The 22,876-nt window shown below is 36.6% G+C and overlaps 1 protein-coding gene across 2 annotated transcripts in view; it reads right to left on the bottom strand.

Moving 5' to 3' along the window:
* Positions 1-22,876, bottom strand: part of TNNI3K (TNNI3 interacting kinase) — a 344,598-nt gene that overhangs the window by 57,198 nt on the left and 264,524 nt on the right. For both annotated transcript variants that reach the window (XM_017868932.1, XM_017868921.1), the window contains one exon: positions 2,085-2,144. In XM_017868932.1, coding sequence (XP_017724421.1) covers positions 2,085-2,144 — 60 coding nt within the window. The remainder of the gene's footprint in view (positions 1-2,084; positions 2,145-22,876) is intronic.

Below are 22,876 nucleotides of genomic sequence, written 5' to 3'. Positions count from 1 at the left end.
GGAAGGAAGGAAAGAAAGAAGGAAAGAAGGAAAGAAGGAAAGAAGGAAAGAAAGAAAGAAAGAAAGAAAGAAAGAAAGAAAGAAAGAAAGAAAGAACGAACGAACAAGGAAACAAACAAAAAAACCTGTTGGACTCATCCTAATTTCCTCTTTTTTGTGATAAGCATCACTAGTTCCTTCAACTGGCTTTCATGTTACATGATTTTCAACTTATTCACCACTCAAATCTCTCTCTCCTAAAATGTGTATCCCTGTTTAAATAGTTTAAATTATTCCTTTAAAAGGTTCAGGGTCACAACTGGGTACCACTTGGCCACTTCAGAACAAGAATAATCATATCTTTTATTTTACTACAAGATAGTCACTTTATATTCTAACTCCCAATGAGCTTATTATCCTCTAGCATTCATGATGCTCCTAAGCCATGTCTCTACCATTTGATACTTTTATTATTTTTTCTTTAGCTCTGCTGCAGGACATTATATTTACATATATTCCTGTTAAAATTATTCTTGTTAGACATGTCCTGTTACTTCATCCTCCAAGATCTAGAGTCTTGCTTTCAAATATTTTCTTTCCTTCTTAACTTGATTATATCTGCACATGGGATGAGTAGCTCCCTCTTGGCCTTGATCTAAACCATTGACTGAAAAGTTGAAGAATAGAGAGGATAAAGTCTTATGAAACTGCACAAGTCAAGCCTCTTCAGGCTGACTCTGGTCCATTAATTAGTGCAACTCAGTCCAGCAAACTGTCTTAGCATATAACTCATTCATCTTCTCCCCTGGGGAGAGAGTATAAATAAGAGGCTTGATCAATATATTGCAATAAGACAAGCTAGTTTAGTAGATCCTATCATGGTTATTGTTTCTGGAATCTACCTCCAGATGTGTCTATCCCATTAGGCTCAAAGCAAACTTGCTCAAACTCTTAAGTTTCAAAATGAGAGGATATTTTAAATTCAAGTCTTGAAGGTGTCTGTTAATATCCAAGGCTTCTGGCAGATGCTTTTGTCCACAGGGGCTGCTGAAGCCCCACCAAATATGTGACTACTATTCCCCACTTTGTGTAAGTCCCAGGACTGAAGAACAGAAGGGAAAGAGGACCTTAGGTCTAAACACTGAAGTTTCTTTCTACACAAAAGTTTTCTTTGGAGATTCCAGCAAAGAGTCATGAGACAGAGATACTCACTGCAGGCTGTAATTGCAAATCCTTTTCCAATAGACTAGGTCCAATGACTCTTAGTTGAGTTTTTTGTTTGTTGGTTTTTTTTTTTTTTTTTTTTTTTTAGAAAAAACCCTACTTTTCTTGATGGTTCCACTTTGAGACTTAGTGGTGCAATCTCAGGTTGATGCTATTTCTTTCTATTCTTGCCCCTTCCCTGCATATGCAGATGCATATGTCATCCTCTATGCATGATGTATGTCTTCCTCCACCAGTAGCACTTATTTGCATTTGAGAATATATTATTTTTGAATTAGTGTGAATGTTTCAGCTCCCTCACCTATTTTGAAATGCATCTCTTGACCAGGTGTATAGAAAATTAAGGCAATTATAGAGAAAATTAAAGCAAACAGCTTTAATAAGGAAAGAAAATTCCATTAGCCTGATTACCAACATATATCACATTAAGCAACATATATGTGGTGTGAAAGCAATGCCCCCTAATTAATTTATGAACATATTTTATTGATAATTTTCTTTTGCATTGAATGTAAATGAACAATGGCTTACACATCTCTGTATGAAGAAACTTTTGCATAAAATTGATTAAATAATTACCTTCTAATGTATTTATTATACTTTCCAATTTTCACTCATCAAATTTTTAAGCTGAGCATGACTGTCCATTTGCCTGCCCTATTATTTGTTGGAAGGGCTTGAATTCACTCTGATTTTGCCTTTGTCCCTGTAGGCACAGCTAATTCTGCTCCACCCTAGGAATTTAATGAATAGGGTAAATATGGATGGAATTATGGGCCCTCATACTAACTTTCCACAAGTACCATCTCACCTACATTCCCTGACAGCCTTGGATATTCAGGGCTTTTTTATGGACATATTTTAGAAGCTAAAGTTTTTACCTCAATGTTGCAGAGACACTCTTCTAACTTTGTGACAACTTCAGAAAACTCAGGTCTTCCCTGTAAATAGAAAAAAGAACTATTTTTTTTTCCCTTAAGAATAAAAGGAAGGAGACTCTCTTTGGGTTTTAAAGTTGGGTATTAGCATTTGTAAAGAATGAGATTAACAATAAAGTATATTTTTATTTAAAATACACTTTTATTGAAGTGTTAATTGAATGTTCATTTGCTGTTCATGGAGGGATGTTGAGTCTCCCTCTGATAAGAGTTTTAAGTCAGAATTTGCAACTACATTCAGATAATGAAATAGTGGAAAAGCTTTAATTAGCTTTGCATGTTTTTAAATGGCAGGTTTCCCCTTCAAAATGAAAGAATAATAGTGAATACTAAAAACTATTAACTATCTCAGTGCCTTGTAATTATACCGCACCCTGTGTATAAAAAGATACTGCTAAAGTAGATTATAATAATTGAACTTCACTTTGAAACGATCATCGTCAGATTCAAACTAAGATGATAGATAGAAACCTCAGGACTATGCCTTACTTTAGGGTTTAAGATTAGCTTTTTATCTTCAGACAGTGCCATTAAAGATATTGCCCATTATTAACCTCTGTGTCAGATGAGTTTGGTTTAAAAAAAGTTTATTCAAAATATATTTCAAGCTTTGTTCCAGTTGCAAGGGATATAAAATGGTTATTGGAAAATTCTTGGAATTTAGAAAATGTTGACCTCTTTTGAGAAAATTATTTGTCTTCTTTTGTCAGATCCTAAAACCATACATTCTATCATTTCTCCCTTTATGAAAATTTCACTGCCAGGAGGGGGAGAGCCCAATTTAACATTCAGGTGTAGTAACCAACTAATTTAGATTCTTAGTAGAACAATTTCTCCCTTACTATCTAGTCCACCCATGAGAACATTGCTTCCCTTATAAGCTGTTTCCTCTCACATACTCCTTGTATCTCTAGGTTGGTGGGGGCAGTGGGAGCAGTGGGAGCAGTAGGGTGAACAAAATTCTGTGTCTTCCTTGCTGTCACTGCTACTTCCAAATGGTTTCTCTTCTAAACACCACCAGCTTGTCAGGCTATACCACCAGAGTCTAGCCACACCCCCTCATTCTTTGGGGATTTAAAAAACTGGCTGACTTCATATTCTCTATCACTACTCTTTGTACTTTTATTATCCATGCAAATGATCATTAAAATAGCCTGACCTCTGGGTTCCTTTGCCCACTCTTCTCCAATGAGCTTGTCCTCCAAACTCCTTTAGTCACTCAGCCCCTTAGTTATACTGTAGACCCTGTCATGACCAATGCCTGCACCCCTCCATGCTCTTTAACCTCTCAATCTTTATTAGACAACTCTCTGAGCTGTCTCCTTTCTTTCTAGCTCACTTTTTCTAGAAACCCGACTCCAACAATCTTTGATCACACTGGTGATTGGAAGCCATTTTACCACTTAAAACAAAACAAAACAAAACAAGAGCTTTATATTACGAGTATTTCCAAATATGTCCTAAAGTAGATACTGTTCTATCTACCTACCTACCCATCTGCTGATCTTTTTCCTTACTTGTTTTTTTTTGCTCATTTCAGCATCTTTTCACTGTCACTCACTTTCCCTTTACCTATCTTACATTTCATCAACATTTATCATTAGATTCACTTCCAACTATCACTCCTTTTCACACATCCTCAACTCCCTGGCTTCATCTTGCATTTTGTACACTACTGAAAGAATCCTAACCTTTATTGAATCAATTATGCCTGGTCTCATTTCAAAATCTTGACCCTCTAACCTCCCGTAGACCATCAGTACTGCTCAGAGAGCCTATTAAATATTTCTAGCCCATTCACTCTCTCATACTCCAGATGACTATTTTGTACCTTCTCTCTCCTCAAACCTCTAGCTCCCACTACTACATCGACCTACTCACCTATGACCTACATAATTTGCCCTCACTTTTGTTTCTATGGATGAACTTCGCCTAATTCTGAGGCCAACTCCTTCACTTGTGTGCTCCAGCAATAATTCTCTCATCTGTTTTTTTTTTTTTTTTTTTGCATAGTTCATGTTCCTTCTTTATTGTTTAATCTCCACCAGCATACAGACATACTATACATTCTCCTATCTTAAAAGCAAACAGCAAAATAAAACCCTTAATCTCTCTTCTTCAAACTACTGTTCCATTGCTGTTTACCTTTACAGCAAAAATGTTCTAGAGTTATCTAAATTTGTGGTCTTTAATTTCCCTTCTCCCATTTGCAATCCATCCTAATCAAGCTTTCTCCTACAACACTGCTGAAACTGCCCTTGCCAAGGTTACAAAGATCTCCTCATTGCTAAATTCAATGGTTACATCTCAGTGGTCATCTCACTTGGCATAGCATTGAATACAAGCAACAATTCCTTTGTCCCTGAAACATGTTTTTCAATTGGCTTTGAGGACACCATTTTCCTATTTTTTTCTGTGTTCATTGGCTTCTTCTTAGCCTCCCCTTTTGGTTTCATCTCTCCTCCTTATCTTTAAGCTTTTCATCTCCCCAAGACTCAGTCTTTGAGTCTCTTTACTCTTTAGAATTAATTTGTTGAGGAGCCAATTCAGCCTCATGCCTTTTAAAAAACAACTCCCAGATTTCTATCTCTAGCCCAGTACTTTCTCCTGAACTCTAAACTCATACATGCAATAAATTATATCTATAGCTTTTCCCATTTCAGTAAATGGAAACTCCATCCTTCTGCTTGCAGAGGCAACAACAACAAAAAAATGTGATGATCTTTGACTACTCTCTTTATCATTCTTGCCTCTAATATACCAGCAAATCATATTGATCTTACCAGTCAGAATCTGAATGATCAAGTAACTTATATTAGATCAACCCTCCTACAGAAAACAACTAGAAACTCTGGACAAAATGTAAATGACAGCTACCTGAAGGCACTGGAAAGTTAATAAAAGCAAGTAGATCCTGGAGGAGAGTGAGTCACTTAGAAGAAAGGAACTAGTATGTTTCCCACCCCACCCCCCTCTCTCTCTCTTGCGTTTAGCCTGAGGGTAGACCACTTCTGCATTTTAGGAAACAGTTAAAATTCTGATGGTTTGCTTGTTTGAAGGACCAGAGGACAGAATTCAGGGCAACTGGAGTGTATTAGTTATTGTTTTGTAACAAATTACCGTAAACCTAGTGATTTTAAACAATGTTCATTTATTATGTTTCCATCGGTAAGGAGTACAGTATAGATTAGCCGGGTTCTTTGCTCAGAGATTCACTAGGCTGAAATCAGGGAGTCAGCAGGCACTGTGATTCTCATCTGAGGCTCAAGGCCTCTTTTAAGCTCATTGGTTGTTGGCAGAACTCATTTCTTTGTGGTTGTATGACACATGTCTGTTTTCTTGCCATCTGTTGCCCAGAAATGACTCTCAAATTCTAGAGGATGCCTACAGCTGCTTGCCACATAGGCAGTTCACAACATGGCTGTTTGCTTTTTTCCTGACCGGCAAGGGCACATGCTTGACTTCCTACTCTGTGACCAGCTGTAAAATGTATTCTGCTTTTAAAGAGCTCACCCAATTAGGTCAGACCCACTTGGGATAATCTTCCTTTGATTATATGATGAAACATTATCATGGAAGTAATATCTCATCATATTCACAGGTTCTGACCACACTGAAGGGGAGGGTATTCTACATGGCATGTACACCAGGGGGAAGGAATCTTACAGGCCATCTTAGAATCCTGCTTATTACAAATAGGCAGTAGAAAATGAGAGGAGATCCTGGAAAAAGCCCTGGAATCTGTGTGTAAATTATACCTAAATCTCTGGTTGGTCCCTGAACCACACATGCATGAGGCACACTAACCAGTCAGGTAGGGCTAAAATGAACTGAGATTAGATCTGCTGCCCCATGCAGGGCATTGTTCTTACTGTTTTCTCAGGCTGGAATTAACTAATGCTTATTCTCTGCCCATGGAAATTCACTGCACTCTGCAAAGCCCAACTCACAAGCTACATCCTTCTTAAAGCATCCACATTATTCCACAACATAATTATTCACTTGCATCTAGATTTACTTCATTTCTCCTTGTGTTATAGATAAGTAATTACATGTCTATCACTAGCTAGAAAGTGCTTTGATGCAATGGTTTATTTACTCTTAGACACCTAGCACATTCCATCAGAGAGGTTAAATGAGCTCAAATTTGTTAAATTAAATTGCATCATTATGATTAAAAAAATCATCTAGAATATGCTTATCTTTCTCATCCTTGTTTACACCACATCATCTCTTGCTTATATTACTATAATTGTCTCCTATTTTTGCTACTTCTGTTCTTTGCTTATCTAATAGTATGTTCCCAACCCAGTAGTTAAAATGATCATTTAAAAATGTAAATTGGACCAAATAATGCCACTCACTATAGCCTCCAATTACTTCCCATGTTATTTGGGTTAAAACTCTACGTCTTTGCGTTCATCTCTAAGGTATACAAGAACCTGTTCCTATGATTCTGTGCCCTATTCCTCCTCTTACACACTCCACTCTGGCCACACCAACTTCCTCATGCCCTCAGAACTTTGCATTGGGTTCTCTCCACCATGACACAGTAATGCCTTCACCTTCTCCAGCTTATTGTTCAAATGCTGTTTTATCAGAGAGATTTTCCTTGTTCGCCATATTTAGAGCCCTCGAGCCAATGTGATCTTCTCCTTTTCTTGTTTTATTTATTCTATAGCACTTATCACCACATGACTGAATACATATTTTATATTTTTTGTTTATTATTTATATCCTTTTATAGAAAGTACACTTCCCAAGGGCAGGGGCTTGTCAGCCCCTGCTCTATGCCCAGTACTCTAAGAGTGCCTAGCACGCAGAAGGTGATCTACAAATGCCTGTTGAACAAATGATAGAATTAATCATTTTATGTCTTTTTCAACATTTTATTTTGTTCTCAAACTATCTTATAGTAGAGGTAGAGGGTTTTATTATAATTTGCTCCTTGTTATTATTATTATTTTTTTAAATCAACCAGGGAAGGCATTATAAATGAATTGTCTTTTTTGAACATAAAATTCAAGTGATGTTAAATATTTCTCTGGGAGGTTGAAAAGCTTAAAAGTAATGGTAAAATTTAACATTTAGTAAACACTTAGAGTACCCATTTAACTCTTATAATACTCTGTACTGTAGGAATTTATTATTATTTCTGTTTTACACATGAAAAGCAAAAAACAAAAGAGAATTTTTTTTCTAAGATAATATAGCCAGTAAAAACAGAGCTGAATTCGAAGCTAAGTAGAGCTTGTGAGCTTAATCTTGACTTCATACTCACTCCCTAGGTGTGGCATTTAAATCTATAAGGAGTAAGAATTTAGTTGTAATCATGTAAAACTCAGTGCCTGAGATGAGCTTTGTTTACTAGAAGAAACACTGGATTGAAAGTTAAAAGACTTGGTTAAGTATCTACCAGCTATATGATTTACGATAGTTTGCTAACAATCCTGAGCTGTTTCTTCGGTCTCTAATTGGGCTGCAGAATTAAGAGAACTAAGTAAGATAATGTTTGGTGAAAGCACTACAAACTACATATTGTTTCGCAAAGTAACTTAATTTTTTCAAAATACTAATAAATATGCCATGGATGTGAGCTCTCTGAATTTATAGTCAAATGCTTTAACATTTTGGTTTAAATTCTATGCAAATCAAGGAATGTAGTTATTTACCTGGCATCTTAAGAGAACACCAAGATGCTTATTGAACAGTAGAAATTACCAAAATGCCTCATGAGCTGTATGTACTAAAATAATACACAGTAAATGCCAACATTATGATATACATTGCCGTGTACTTTCCTTTCAGGTGGATGGCTGGTACTCTTCGCCATCATGTTGCAGTTGGTGGCAGCTTGCCCTGAGTCATGTGTGGTGTGCACCAAAGATGTAACCCTCTGTCACCAGCTAACCTATATAGTAGGTAATAAAACTAATAACTCTACAAAGCAGTGCTCAGTGTACCTGGAAAATCGGTTGCCGTACCTTTCATTGTACTGACTGTTCTCTGGGCTCAGTTTAAAAGAGGTAATCCTTTAATGAGTAAGCTTCAAACAACGACTAAAGAGACTCGTAATATTTTGTTTTCCTGTTCCTGATGGTCTCAATCAACACTATTTAAAGACCTTCAGAAGTAATTGAGATATTTTGCTATTGCAAAAGAATATCACCATTTTATCCAGCTACACACTTAACAAATACATCACTTTAATTATATTTTTGTACATACTTTGTGCAGATTTGAACCCTACCACCAGCTGGAAGAAATATAAATGAATCAGAAACCCGAACTACAATCGTTCAGCATTAGTAAGATTAAGTGATGTACCAGTAAAACAGATTATTATCAAAGTGCGTCTCATTTTGAAAGTCTGGTCTTTTTTTATTGGTGGTAAATGAGCTGTAGAAATGCTAACAAGATACACTGCCTGTATTCATTACATATTGCTTGCTTAAGTCAACAATTTAATAAGACACCTTATTAACAAATTTGAGGAGAATGTGATTTACATCCTGATATCCAAGAAGAGATAAACAAGCTATAAGCTCTGCCAATGGAAAATTTCCATAAACAAGCTTGAGTTACGACAGAGTGGAAGAGGATAATTTCTTCCATTTCTAAAATTCCATAACTCTGATAATTAGGAGGTAGATGTTGTCACCATCCTTGACAGGACAGAGAAGGTTTCAAGGATAGTTGACGTGTATATTGTTTCTAATCAGTATTGAAAATGCTTTAACACTAAACTCTCACCATCTAAAATGGATTTCTTGACTTCACTACATTTATTTTTCCTGATCAGAGATAGTTCATGTCTGTAAGAAACAAATATTTCTCATCTACATTGTTGCACCTCTATATCCTCCTTCTCATTTGCAGAACACCACGTTTGTGAAGTTAGATTTCATAAGTACAGAGAATAAAATGGATGAATTGGGAGTTGGGTTTCTTTTCTAGACCTAGACAAGAAGTAATTGATAGAAATAATAGCCTGCTCATTCAGAGTCAGCAAATCCCTAAAGGACTGAGAACCCATGAAAACAAACCTCCTTCATCCTGTATCAAAAACAATGATGAGAGGAACAAAATGCCGAACTGGCCAGAATGAATAGAATTCAAATAATCAATCATAAATGCTGAAAAAATTACCAGGATTTAAGCTTGCTTGTGCTGCAGAGATGAGAACAATTCTTTCAAAAGAAGGCACTCTGAGAATCTTTTGTCTTTTACGTATTTTTTAATCTCTTTGTTTCTGTGATGCAGTCTGAATTTCCTAAGGGATTTGTGATTTGCTTCCCTGTGGTTGACTATTCTAATATCACCTGCAGACCTCCCAGTGACAATGGACTCCTCTATCCTTATGACACTGTCATTTGCAGTCAAAACAATTTTAGCATGATAAAGATGTGTTACAATAACTTCTGATTATAATACATCTTTATTGAGTTAAAATGCTTTGATTTCTAATGACAGAGCAGTGATAGCTCTGAGGTGATTATGGTGAAGGGATTTAACAGTTGGAAGCCCTGAGTACCACCTGTCATCACATGATGGACTTCATTGGAGGGAACAGATATTAGACAGGAGGCCAAGATGGCCCAGACTATAATGAGAACCCCACTGACAGACACTTGGGTTGTCTGGAGTGAATATATATCCTTACCAAGTTGCCAACTTTTAGCCTGGGGCTAAAAAGCAGAAACTAATGCTGCTTCTCACTCTCCCCACCCCAACACGCACCTTTATGTTTGGGAGAAAAGATGATTGACTTCACAGCATAAATATAAATTGCTATAGAACACTGACTAGGGGGATCAGACACAGGCTCAGCTCTTAGTTGACTCTGTACTGGATCTGCAGGGCTAGATCAGGTCGGTACACAGTCTTGGAGGGAGGGCCTGAAAAGACACCTTCAAAATAACATCCATGAAGATAATCTGAAACAATGAATTAACTTTGACATCTAAAGTAACAGATGGGTTTATGTTTCTCAAACAAACATGTCACAGTAGCAAAGAATATAAAAATCCATCATTTTGATATATAGCCAGCTTCCCCTTAAATTTAGAAATCAGAAAATCATTTTCATGTTGTGTACTGTTTACTGTTTTTACCCAGGTGATAAGATTGCTTAGAGGATATTGATTCTCTGCTCTCCACCATACCCCCGCCCTCCCACTCATATGTATCCTGCATCTAGTCTGTGCTTTTTTGCCCACAGCAGCCCCTATGACCACGAGGGTTTTAATCATCACTGATGGATATCTGTCCTCTATTGAGAGCACCAACCTGTCTCTCTTGTTTAATCTTGCCCTGCTCTCTCTGAGCAGAAATGGTATCGAGGATGTTCAGGAAGATGCCCTAGATGGCCTTACGATGTTGCGGACCTTGTTGCTGGAGCACAACCAAATATCCAGCTCTTCGCTCACTGATCACACCTTCAGCAAGCTTCACAGCCTCCAGGTGCTGGTGCTGAGCAATAATGCTCTCCGCACCCTACGAGGGTCTTGGTTCCAAAACACAAGGGGCCTGACCCGGCTCCAGCTGGATGGGAATCAGATCACTAATCTCACAGACAGTTCTTTTGGAGGCACGAATCTCCACAGTCTCAGGCATCTGGATTTATCCAACAATTTTATTTCCTACATTGGGAAAGATGCCTTCCGGCCCCTGCCTCAACTACAGGAAGTGGACCTTTCGCGAAATAGGTTAGCCCACATGCCGGATGTTTTTACTCCACTGAAGCAGTTAGTCCATCTGAGCTTAGATAAGAACCAATGGAGCTGCACTTGTGATCTCCATCCCCTTGCTCGGTTTTTAAGAAACTACATTAAGTCTTCTGCTCACACGCTCAGGAATGCCAAGGACCTAAATTGTCAGCCATCTACCGCAGCTGTGGCAGCCGCACAGAGTGTGCTGAGGCTGTCTGAGACCAACTGTGATTCCAAAGCTCCCAACTTCACTCTGGTTCTAAAGGACAGAAGTCCCCTCCTCCCAGGACAAGATGTGGTCCTGCTGACTGTCCTTGGCTTTGCAGGTATGCCGGGGAGAAGTGTGCCCTCCTCTTTTCTCTTCACTTGTCCATATTTTTGCAGCATGCTAAGTCATGCTTATCTCAGACACTGGGGGAAATTTGCCAAGGCCATGGAAAGGAGAGGTTGCCAGTAGATGGGGGAGGATATTAGCTGATTTGGCACAAGTTGCAAGAATTTCCTGTTTCAGGGAAGCTGTCTAAAATAGAGGAAAGGGCCTTGGACCAGAATTCAAGAGCTCCGGGCCTGGTATAACTAGCACTGTGATCTTGAACAGGTTAACTTGCTATTTAGACTTTAATTTCCTTGTGTGTAATACAAGAATAACATCTATATTTCATCAATCATCCTTTCACCAAAGAGTACTGGTGCATTTGTTATGACACTACGAGATAGATATTTAAAAACTGATGGGACATAGACTCTTTCCTCAAGGCACTTACATTTGTATGCTTCTCCATGGTACATAGTAAGAGTCAGCAGACTTTCACAGATGCACAAAAGGATGCTATTATGGCAATCACATATATCTCAGTCTGCAGTGTTTACATGGCACAGTAGTTAAATAAATGAGCTGTGTAGTTGGATTACCTAGGTTTGAATCCTGGCTCTGCTATTGGCTGTGTGACTTTGGACACATTATCTAACTTCTCTGTGCCTTGGTTTTCCTCCTGTTGGGGGGATTTGAATTCTTCTAAAATTTCTATTAGTCCAACTCTATGTAAACTTAGCCCATACTTCCCCAGACCAACTAAGGGGAGGATAATATGCAATTCTTTATATATTTTTTGTAATTTAAAATTTATTAAACTATGCATCAGCTATCATTGCATCTCACTGGATGAATAACATAAAATGGCACTAGTGTCATCAGTTGAAGACCAAAGATGCATGAGATTTCTTAAGTTATCTAGCTCAATCTGTGTGTTTTCCCCTATGCTCTCAGTGCATGGTGAAATCCTCTGCACCTGTGGGTAACCATGGTGATGAGAGGGCAGGGAGAGAAAGAGAGAGAGACCAGAGACCAACAAATGGCATCCAAGACTGACGTATTTTAAATACGTGCTATAAGTCATTATTCTATAACAGTTATCTAGTGAATTGATTGATTGAATTTTTACTTCCTGACAATCACACTTTTAATCAGGATAGATGGAGACCAGCATCAGGTATAGACAATGGAACTACCATCAGCAGTAATCAAATTCACTCGGAAGGAAATTGAAATGCTAGGAAGATAAATTCTTTTAAAAACCATGTAACTATGTCAGTAATTGTATGTACTAAGAAGTAATTTACCACAAAAGACATAAGTGATAGGGCAGCAGACAGGTTTCCCTTAAATGTGCTTCTTAGAATACTAGCACTGGTGGATAATTAATAGATATTCCAATAAAAACACACAGATGCACATATAGGCAATAGATGGTGGGGTTCAAATAGGTTTAGAAGGTACTAAGTTAAGCAAAGTGAAACAGGTGTACTCACTGGAGCACTTCTCATAATCTTTCATTTTCTAATGAGCACTATAAATTTCTAAGAAGAAGGTGTGATATGGAGCATTTCTTGAACTTATTTGGCCATGATCCCTTTTTTTCATAGAGGATTTCATTGAATTTGTGTTCTAGAGGACATCGTTTTGGAAATATTATAATGGAGCAATTTTTAGTATCTTCTAGTTACCTTTTACACCTGTTTTCAGAAACATATTTAGCTACATTAACAGTTCATTTTTTGTATTGAGATGAATACAAATTCTAGGAGATTCCAAAGGCTTTGTCAAAGTGAGAGGGAGCCTAATATACGTGAATAAATTCTGATAAATTATAAATATGATTACATATATGTTAGGTTTTGGTGTGTGAAATTATCATGCTAATATCTCTTTCATCAAATAATTGTTAAATTATAGTGCTTTGAGAAAAGATTCTTCTTTAAAAAGACTCTGATTGTTAATGTTAATTTGCTCCATTAAGATTCCACTCCTTCTGAAGTACACATGGGGTGAGTTATCTACACTTCTAGATTGTGGGAAAAACACTTAGAACTATAATTTTGCCTATGAGTCCATTTTCTTCTTCAGCTATATCTAAGTCATAAAAATTCAAAGGAATATAAATAGCTATATTCAGTAAATTTAAAACTAATAAATGGTTATTTGGCATCAAACACTAATATCTTGACACATATGCTATGAACTGGTAGATAAAAAGTTTTTATGAAGCTGTAACGTGTTTCTAATGTTTCAATAAGACCTTATCATTAATTTTCCCTTTTTCTCTTGCCAACTCAGAAAGATTGTTAGAATACTTTTTAAAAATAGAAACAATGCCCATGGCAAAGAAAATTCAAACACCTTCTTAATAGTACGTTCCGCCTGCCTACAAGCTTCATTTGCTGCTTTTGCTTTCTACACTAATGGAAAGTGATCATACCTGACTGGTAATGGGATACAGATATATACCTAGCTTCAACAGCAGGGGAGTGAGTGAGTCCCTGCCATTCAGACACAATTAGAGAAGAAACTGTATCCTATAATCAGATTATGTTTACTCTCATTTCAATGGCTGATTCTTGCCTTCAAGAACACTTAGCCCTTTTGTTCCTTCATTATTTGGCCTACTAACTGCACCAGTCATATAACATATCATACTAATGATTTATTTTTGGATTTTTTTCCTGATAGATGAGTCTTTCAGGAACCAATAGAGCAATGCAAAAGCTAAACAATGGTAGCTCAGTAATCATAATCATAATCATAAATCGCAATGAACGCTCATTGAACTCTACTATATCAAAGCACTGTGTTAAACATGTCACATATATTGTTTAATCCCTGGATAGATTCAGTTATCCTTATTTGTGAAAGGAGAAAAAATAAGTGTTAGAGAAATTAGAAAATACCAAGAAAAGTGTCAGAACATAGCTTTGAATCTTGAGTTTTCTTACCCATATAAGTTAAGGAGTGGTGCCAGTTTTTAATTTTTTAGTATGTTCTTTAACATGTTAAAACCAAAATCCTTGCTTGGGATAATTCAAACTCTAGAATCTGTCAATGAAAGGATTATTATTTACATAATTTTGCTACAACTTTTAAAAATGTGCCTTAGATTGCTTCAATATGTTATAGCACTTTCCACGAGTGTATTGTTGGCAAATGAATTAAAATAGATTTAAGAGCTCAAGATATGGTAAACTATACAATGGTTTGAGGGTTTTACCAGAAACTGCTATTCTCTGTGTTCTTCATGTTTAACACATACACAAAAAAGAAACAATCATGACCTGATACCTTCTCTTTTTATTTAAGTTTTAAAAATATGTTTTCATTAATATAGTCTCCAGGAGATAAAACTAGGCATAGTGTAGCCAGTCAAACAATCTGGAATGCTGTCTTCATTTCCAGAAAAGGGCATTGTCCTCAGGCAGACATGGGTTTAGGACACAGATCTCTTTATTCAATCTGTACTGACACCATGTCTTCCTAATCACATCTTGAGGATTTATAAGATTAGATTACCAATGATTTCATTATCAGAATTCATAAACAGAATCCCTTCTGTTGATTTAAGAATACGTAATAAATATTTCTGCCTCCTTTGCCTCAGAGTTGTGGACACTGGGGATAGAATGTTGAACAGGACTAAAAGGATGTGTTGCCTCACAGTGCTTAACTGTAGCAGAGGAGGACAGTCTGTGAACAAGCAAATGAATGAATAAACACAATAATACACTTCATAAGTGTGAAGAAACAAGGGAAATCACTGCGATAGACAGATATTGAGGGTATGACTCAGGGACATTGGCTTGAACATTTAGGTGGTTGAGGATGCCATTTGTCAAGATAGGAAAAAGTGAAATAGAAACAGATTAGAGTTGGCATCTGGGTTCGAGAAATACTGGATCTTGCAATTTTATTCAGAGGACAAACTACATAGAACATGAAATGACAGTACCAGGCAGTCTGAGATGTCATTCATTCTATTATGAGAGTTCGTAAAAGGAGGTGCCATAGACAGAAAAAATGTTACTGCAGGGACTGTTTTATCTTAAATGAATTTCAGTTCATGAAACAGCCCTTTTTCCTACCAAAGAGATTCCAGATGGTGTTGTTTCTTATAATCTTTAATATGTATAAAGATCCAAATTGGAAAGCAGAACAATGTCAATGGTAGCCTGTGTCTGAACTGATATTTTCCAAATGGTGAAGGACTTCCTACCCATTCTGATATCTTTCAAGCCATTAACCTTTATATTTGTGGTTTTACATTTGATGATTTATATGTTTCTTCCCAAGATGTTATCTTTTAATGGTCTCTCTATTTGTCACAGGAGCTGTTGGTCTCACTTGCCTAGGTTTAGTTGTATTTAACTGGAAATTCCAACAAGGCAAAGCAAATGAACACACATCAGAAAACCTTTGTTGCAGAACCTTCGACGAACCCCTGTGTGCTCATGGGGCAAGAAATTACCACACTAAGCGATACTGTAACTGCCACTTAACCCAGGAAAACGAAATAAAGGTCATGTCCATTGTAGGGTCCAGAAAGGAAATGCCACTTTTACAGGAAAATAGTCATCAAGCAACATCGGCCTCTGAGTCCACAACCCTTGATGGATCATTTAGAAACCTGAAAAAGAAAGACCATGGAGTAGGCAGCACTTTATTTTGCCAGGATGGTAGATTGCTGCATTCAAGGTGTTCAGAGTCTCCTGGAAATACGACAGCTTTTAATGAAGCAGGCTTACTTACAACATATAATTCAAGGAAAGTTCAAAAGCTAAGGAATCTTGAGTCTGGAGAAGTCCAGCCTCAAACTCTGCAACACCATATAATAAGAACAGAAGGTGAGTTTGTCTTGTTTTAGAAAATCCCACTCCATTTAATGCTTTTTGAAGGAGGGAGCCTCCCTCCTTTAATTTCCTCAACAGGAAATGCTATAAAAATCACTGTAGCACTAGTCTATTCCTTTTCTAAAAATACTGTGTGTGTGTGTGTGTGTGTGTGTGTGTTTACGCTGAGATGGAGATGAAGTGTTCTTACTTTTAGGAGCTGAGATTGCATCTCCTGACTGCTAAAAGTAAATTTTGAGGCCCAACACCTAACAATGTTAAAAAAAAGAAAAAAGTAGACTTTTAAATAGCAATAGTGCTGTTAAGATCTATGAGATGGCTAGTATCAGCTTTTATTCCAACATCCTTCGATCTCTAATGCCAATTCTGCAGTAAGCAACCTTCCCAGAGCATGACATGTTAGAAGAATGGGCCCTCTAATGCTAGTGATTCATTTCAGGAATGATGTCAAGAAACATACTTTGCTTGCTGAGCTGTCAGGGATGATAACTTCCCAGTCCAGGCAAAGTCAGGACTTAATTCATCGTCCCATGCTGGGAGCCAAGTGAATCTGGCCGTGACATCTACCCACTGTACATGGGCGATGTCAATATTTAGGTGGAGGCAATGAATTAAACGTCTTCCTTTTTCTTCCTGAATAGTAAGGCTATGCATTCAGGCTCAGCAGTGAAAATGTTGACAGCTGCTCTGTAAAGAGGTTCCTGTCATTTATTTGAATTGGTTTAACAAGCAGAGCTTTCTCTAAGAATATGAATGACAGAGGTGCTGTATCAAGAAATTCTTACCACAGGGGTCTGGCCCTAAGGATGCATTTTGGGGTGACTAGACAAGAATAAAACCATATGTTATTTCACATATGTTATAAGGTAGGATGTGAGTTTATTTATTCCATTGCATTCCCACACTCCAGTTCTTACCAGCGTCTGGGGGTTGATGATTTCACACAAGACAGGGATGGCTGAGGAAAGAAACATACGCCATAGAAACCAGGTCACATTGACTTTATTTTACAAAGAAATAAGCACTTACCCTTTCAATAGAATCATACCTTAGGCAGATGTTTCATTTCATCTTTTAACTTTGCCCAATGCCTGAACTTCTCTATGAGAAACTCTTATAACTGAAGGGGATATGGTCTCTTAACCATTTAAAACCCAGTATGTTGTTTTCACACTGAGAATACTGGTTTGTCAGATTAGCATGAATACTTGTAAGAAATACCTGAAATGCTGTTCCATGCCAGGCATTGTACCAGAACTAGAGAGGGTAGGTATATGAGAAGAAAACAGCCAAGGTCACATCTGCTCCAGAACAGAAATCAGTAAAGAAAAAATTGCCACTCTGATTATGCCTTCTGACTTGGAAAAAGAATTATGGACTTTCCAGGGTAGAGGGGACTTTAGATCTAGACTAATAGTTCTTAATGTTTATCTTTGAGTCACAGAACTCTCTGAGACTCTGACAAAGGCTACAGATTCTTTCCCCAGCATAATTTGTATACTTACATAAAGCTCCCATCTAGTCCAACCTTCTAATACACAGAGAGCAAGTAGCTTCTCCAAGGTCACCTAGAATGTTGACGGCAGATCTTAGATTGGAATTAGATGCTAGTCTTGGACTTAGTTCACCTCTTGGGGAAAAGTGGAGATGGAGTGTTCCCACCCTCAGGAGTTGAGAGTACATCTCCTGTCTACTAAAAGTTAATTTTGAGGCCTAACACCTAACAATGTTAAAAACAAAAAAGAAAAAAGAGCCTTTTAAATAGCAATAGTGCTGTTAGGATTTTTTGCAGTTAAGATGTTTTGCAGTTGAGATTTCCTCTTTTATCATAGAATAAAAAACTTCTTCCTCTAGATGAAAAAATTTCATGAAACAATAGAAAGTATACTAATAAATAATTTTAAATTTTAGATGCCTTGTAGTTAATAGGGTTGTTTAATGTCAGATAGACTTGGGGAAGTCATTCCCCAAGCATGGGCACTAGGGGAAAGCATTCAATTTCTTTAAAGCTCATTCCTTCATCTGTAAAAGTTATAAGACAGTAGGATATGTCCAATGGATCATGTCTCTTGTGAATATTAAAAGAGATGATGAATGTACAATATGAGCACAACGCCTAGCTCTTAGCATGTGTTCTGTTAATGGTATTACTATTATTTTTGTCATTAATATTATTTAACGTGTAAAAGGAGATTATAGGCAGACATTAAGGAGAAACCAGTACAAGTTTCCTTCTTCCATATGTGCCTATAGGGCTGTAGAGAGGTCTATCTCGGAACAGTAAAAGGAAGCTTCCTTTTTGAACAGTTCATCATGTACTGTTGTTCTCTTTCAGTGAATGAAAGATTGTAACATTAAGAGGAATTTGCAGGCAGACATTTTAAAGAAACTAGCAGAATAAGTTATAAGATTAATAAGATTAAATATTATTTTAAAAGTCCCAGGCAAAGACTGCTGCCACACAAACCAGGCTATATTTCAAAATAACTATTTATTTAACAAATATTTAATGAACATTTTATTAAGTTATGGGAAATAAAACAGATATGATCTCTGCTTTCATTGAGTCAATAGTATTGCAAGTATTTCCCTTTCGTTGTCCAGGTTATTATCTGAAACCTGAATCTTACTCAATATTGCACCCATATTTTGCCCAATATTTAAGTTGCAAATGGGAAATAAATTCAAGAAAAAATTACTATAGCCACTTAAAAAGGATTTAGATATTATTCATATTTAAAGCTAACCTAACCAACAACTAAAGATATATGACCATAAATAACATTTATATTTCCAACTCCACAACTTGTAAGTCAGCATCACAACTGACTGCAGTGTGACCATAAAGAGTGTCATTCAAAACATATGGAACTGACAAATGTCCTTTGTAGGTTTGGTTAAAAATTAGGAAATATTCAAGAATTGGAATTATCAGAGAAGTCAGTTTTATACTTCTCACAAGCTTTCTAAGCATCTGTTTGGTTGGGTAATAAAACTCTGCTAAGTGCCAAATTCTTGCATTTATTGTTCCACAGATATCAGCAGTGACACATTTAGAAGAAGATATGCAATACCCGCTTCAGCCTTGGCAGGAGAAAGTCTTGAGAAGCATTTAACAAATGAATCATGGCAGCCTCCAATAGAAAAAGAAGACAATGGCTTACAACCTCATAGGCAGAGACATTTTATTACAAGCTCATCATCCAAGCCTTGTGAGCCTGAGGAACACTATGTACAAAAGATCGTACAGAAACATAGATCAAAATATGATGATCCTTGCAGACTGTTAAAACAGAGCAGACCTAGACATTTTCAGCCAAACAATTCTCTTATCTGTAAATATGTGCCCTGTGATCAATTTGAAGATTACATGAAAGAAAAGCCAAATCGTAGACAGCACTCAAAGCCTGAGAAAGAGCAAATCCAAATTAACAGTGCAATAGAAAAATTTCTTATAAGTGAGGACAAAATAGATTTATCAGGATTATCAACAAAAATCAAGAAAGCATATTCCCCAAAGAGGGTTAGTGTCCATGATCCTGATTTAGTAGAAATAAATAGGTCAATGATGTCACCCCAAACATCAACCCCTTGGAAACGACAGAAAAATCAAAGTAACCAACTGACTAAGTTGGGTGTCAAAAACTGTAGCAACCCTGGGGAGAGAAACAAAGGAGAAAAATGGTTTACTAATTCACGGGTTCTGAGAAGGAAGAGAACCCCTCAGTCTGACCTCAAAGGGAAAATGAAAGGACGAAACTTAAAGATAAAATTAAATTTACATCCTTTTAGAAAAGTCAGAGTCCATCCAGAAAAATCCTTGTCAGGTCTCCCAAAACAATACAAGCAAGTATTGTTGCCTCCTAAGAAATTATCCAAAACTTCTAAGACAAAAGCCAAAATAAATACTGTGTCTTCTGCAGATTTTCTTCAACAGTCAGAGAGTAGCCAGTATGTTAGACTCACTTCAAAGCGGCTGCCTCGGAAACATGCCTCAAAGCAGACGCCATATTACGAACGAAACACTAAAAGTGCCCCGCTGCTCAGTGCTAACAACTTGTCTGTAGTCAACCGGAGCTCTATAGAAAGCAACTGTTATTCAGCTGGCCACATTCCTGATGGAAACACATCAAAATTGCCTCAGCCTACACCCACTGATGCTGAGCACAGGCACTCACATTCTCAATTCTCAACTGAACAAATGGAAGGTGCAACTCAGCTTGAATCAAAAGTGCTTAGTTATTTACCAGCTACTGGGGAAAATACAGGAAGTGATGTTTTACCATTCCAGCATTCCACGGGGGCTACTGACCAACCGACAACGGAGTCCACTGAGCACATGGGACAGAATGTATCAAAGACCAGCGAGCTAAATCAGTTTTCTTTGTCCCCGAGGAATCAAACACAACTTTTAGATGCTCACAAGACTGACAGCTACAACAAGGAATACACTGTAGATCAAAATGAAGCCTTACAACACAGAGAGCAAAATTCAACTCATACACAACTTGGAGATAAAGAAAAAACATTAATGACAAAACCCCAAATACCACATCAAATTGTGGAAAATTGTATTACGGATAAGGAAGAAAATGATGTAGAAAAAAAACTTTCAAAAACAGAAACTTGTGATTCCTCTCTCATTCCCCAAACACGATCCAAGAACAACCTATCATTTATGAAGACAAATTCAATCCCATACCAAAATAGAATAGAACTTCCCAAGGATATCAGTACTTCTCCTGTTAGTAGTCAAGCCATTTGGCACCTAACCAACAGTAGCGAAAAAGGAATTGACAGCACAAATGCATTGCCCAGAAATGACGGCACTGAAGCACTAGAGATAAAAATAGTAGGGAAAGAAGAGAAAAATATGCTTGATGAAAGCAAGACAGATTCTAGTATGTTAATTCAGATCACACAAATGACCTTAAAAGGCACCACAAAAGAAAGGCAGCAAACTTGGGAAAATGGAACAAGTGTAAAACATGTATTATATGATGCAAGCTCTGCCGAGGAGACCATTACAGCTAAAGATTTAAGTATCACAAGTTCCCATGAAACCCAAAATAGAATACTTTGCAGTGAAGTAGATCCTGAAATTAACAGTAATATGCATAATTTTAGAGAATTTCAAAATATTCAACCAGATAAAGATAGTGCATATAAAGAAGGTGCAATGACAGTGGAGACACATGAAGCACTTTCCTTCTTACCAGGGTTAAAAGACAGTTTTGAGGCAGAAAATGAGATGTTTTCAGTTCCTAGCAGAATAAATGAAACTGAAAACTCTGCTCCAAAACCTGTACTGTATCTACCATCTGCTGAATATGCTACTATATCACCTTTAGAAGCAGAATAAAGTGAAGAAAATAACTCAAATAGTAATTATTTTCTACTTTAGCTTTCTTCAAGAGGACACACAAACACCCCTTAGCCTTTGCATGCATTACAAATGCATCATTTTGGAGGATAGCGATGTCCTCAGTAGCTCTTTGTTATCAATAAAAGAAAACCACAGAGTTGAATATATGACAAAAATCAAAGATGGAGTCATAGGATATGTCTGACACAATTAACTGAATATACTTCCCTAAGGAATGAAAAACCAATTAAGAAAAGTTTGGCTAAGTCTTGCAAAAGCAAGCAAACATTGAAAAAGCAAAAAAAAAAAAAAAAAAAAAAACCCCAAAAAAAAAAAAAATACAAAAAAAAAAAAGTATTTGAGCAGATTTACATTTGATGTTTATTTTATGTAAATTATTATACACATCTCAATTAGTGGTATTACAATATTGCTTTCTACATGGATAATTATATATTCATATTTGTGTTTGATCTGTTTTCCTAATTATAGTATGAAAATAAAAATTCAGCTTTGTTAACTGTAGTCTAACTGATATGCATATTGGCATATTTCATACATTTGCAATTGTCCTGTTGACAATTATCTTAGATTTAAGTAGAAGTCTTTAAAACCTGTTATTTCTCTAAGAGAAAAAAGTTAAGGATTTCCAGGGATAGTTGGCTGTTTCCATAAAAATCTGCAAAATCCAATAAATCCACTAGGTGGAGATCTCAGCTTCAATCATTTTAGAAGAACAGGGCTTGAAGATCAACACAATGGATCCTGAACAAAAGGAATTTTAATGAGCTTTATTGCCAATTGTTATTAATTTAAGATTTTGGAAACTAAATAACCTATTAGTACATAGCTTTCAAGGTTTGATCTCTTGGGTTTTGCATGCCGCTATTATTTGGAGTGAGAACTCCTCCTTGTACACTGGAATTAAATGTGAATATAAATATTACATTTAAAAACAGTAACAGAACAAACATGTCTCATTCAAAGCCATGCTTATTTGAAAAATATAGATAGGGATTCAAATAATTTAATTATTGAGACCACTGTAAAAAATATTTAAAGCATACCGTCACGGTTTAGAATATTATCATATTTTACATTTTAGTAGGGGAACAAAAGATTAAAAGGGAAACAAACTTCCTTTTCTCGTATCTGTATACCTGTCTAGGTCTATACATCTTTATATCTACATTTGGTATAATAATAATAATAAATAAGTTTTGTAAACCTTATAAGATTATTAGAACAACATAAATATAGCCCACATACCTCACCTCTTTTGTTTCCCTTCCTATTCAGAATTGCTAGGAAATGACTTAAGTTTCTTATTTTGAAAGTTCCTAAACTTCTTACCTCTCTTTGTCTTTTCTCACCAATATTCAAGACTTTATTGCTTTTAATTCTAATTCCTCTAGTATTTTTGTTCATTATCTCTGCTTGAGCTTAATTCCTATGCCACCTATCTGCCTTGCCTGATCCCACTT

The sequence above is a fragment of the Rhinopithecus bieti genome, unplaced genomic scaffold (genome assembly GCF_001698545.2).
Source record: "Rhinopithecus bieti isolate Rb0 unplaced genomic scaffold, ASM169854v2 scaffold_973, whole genome shotgun sequence".
NCBI classification, from domain to species: Eukaryota; Metazoa; Chordata; class Mammalia; order Primates; family Cercopithecidae; genus Rhinopithecus; species Rhinopithecus bieti.
Note: the sequence above shows the minus strand (reverse complement) of the source record. Positions and strands in the feature narration are given on the sequence as shown.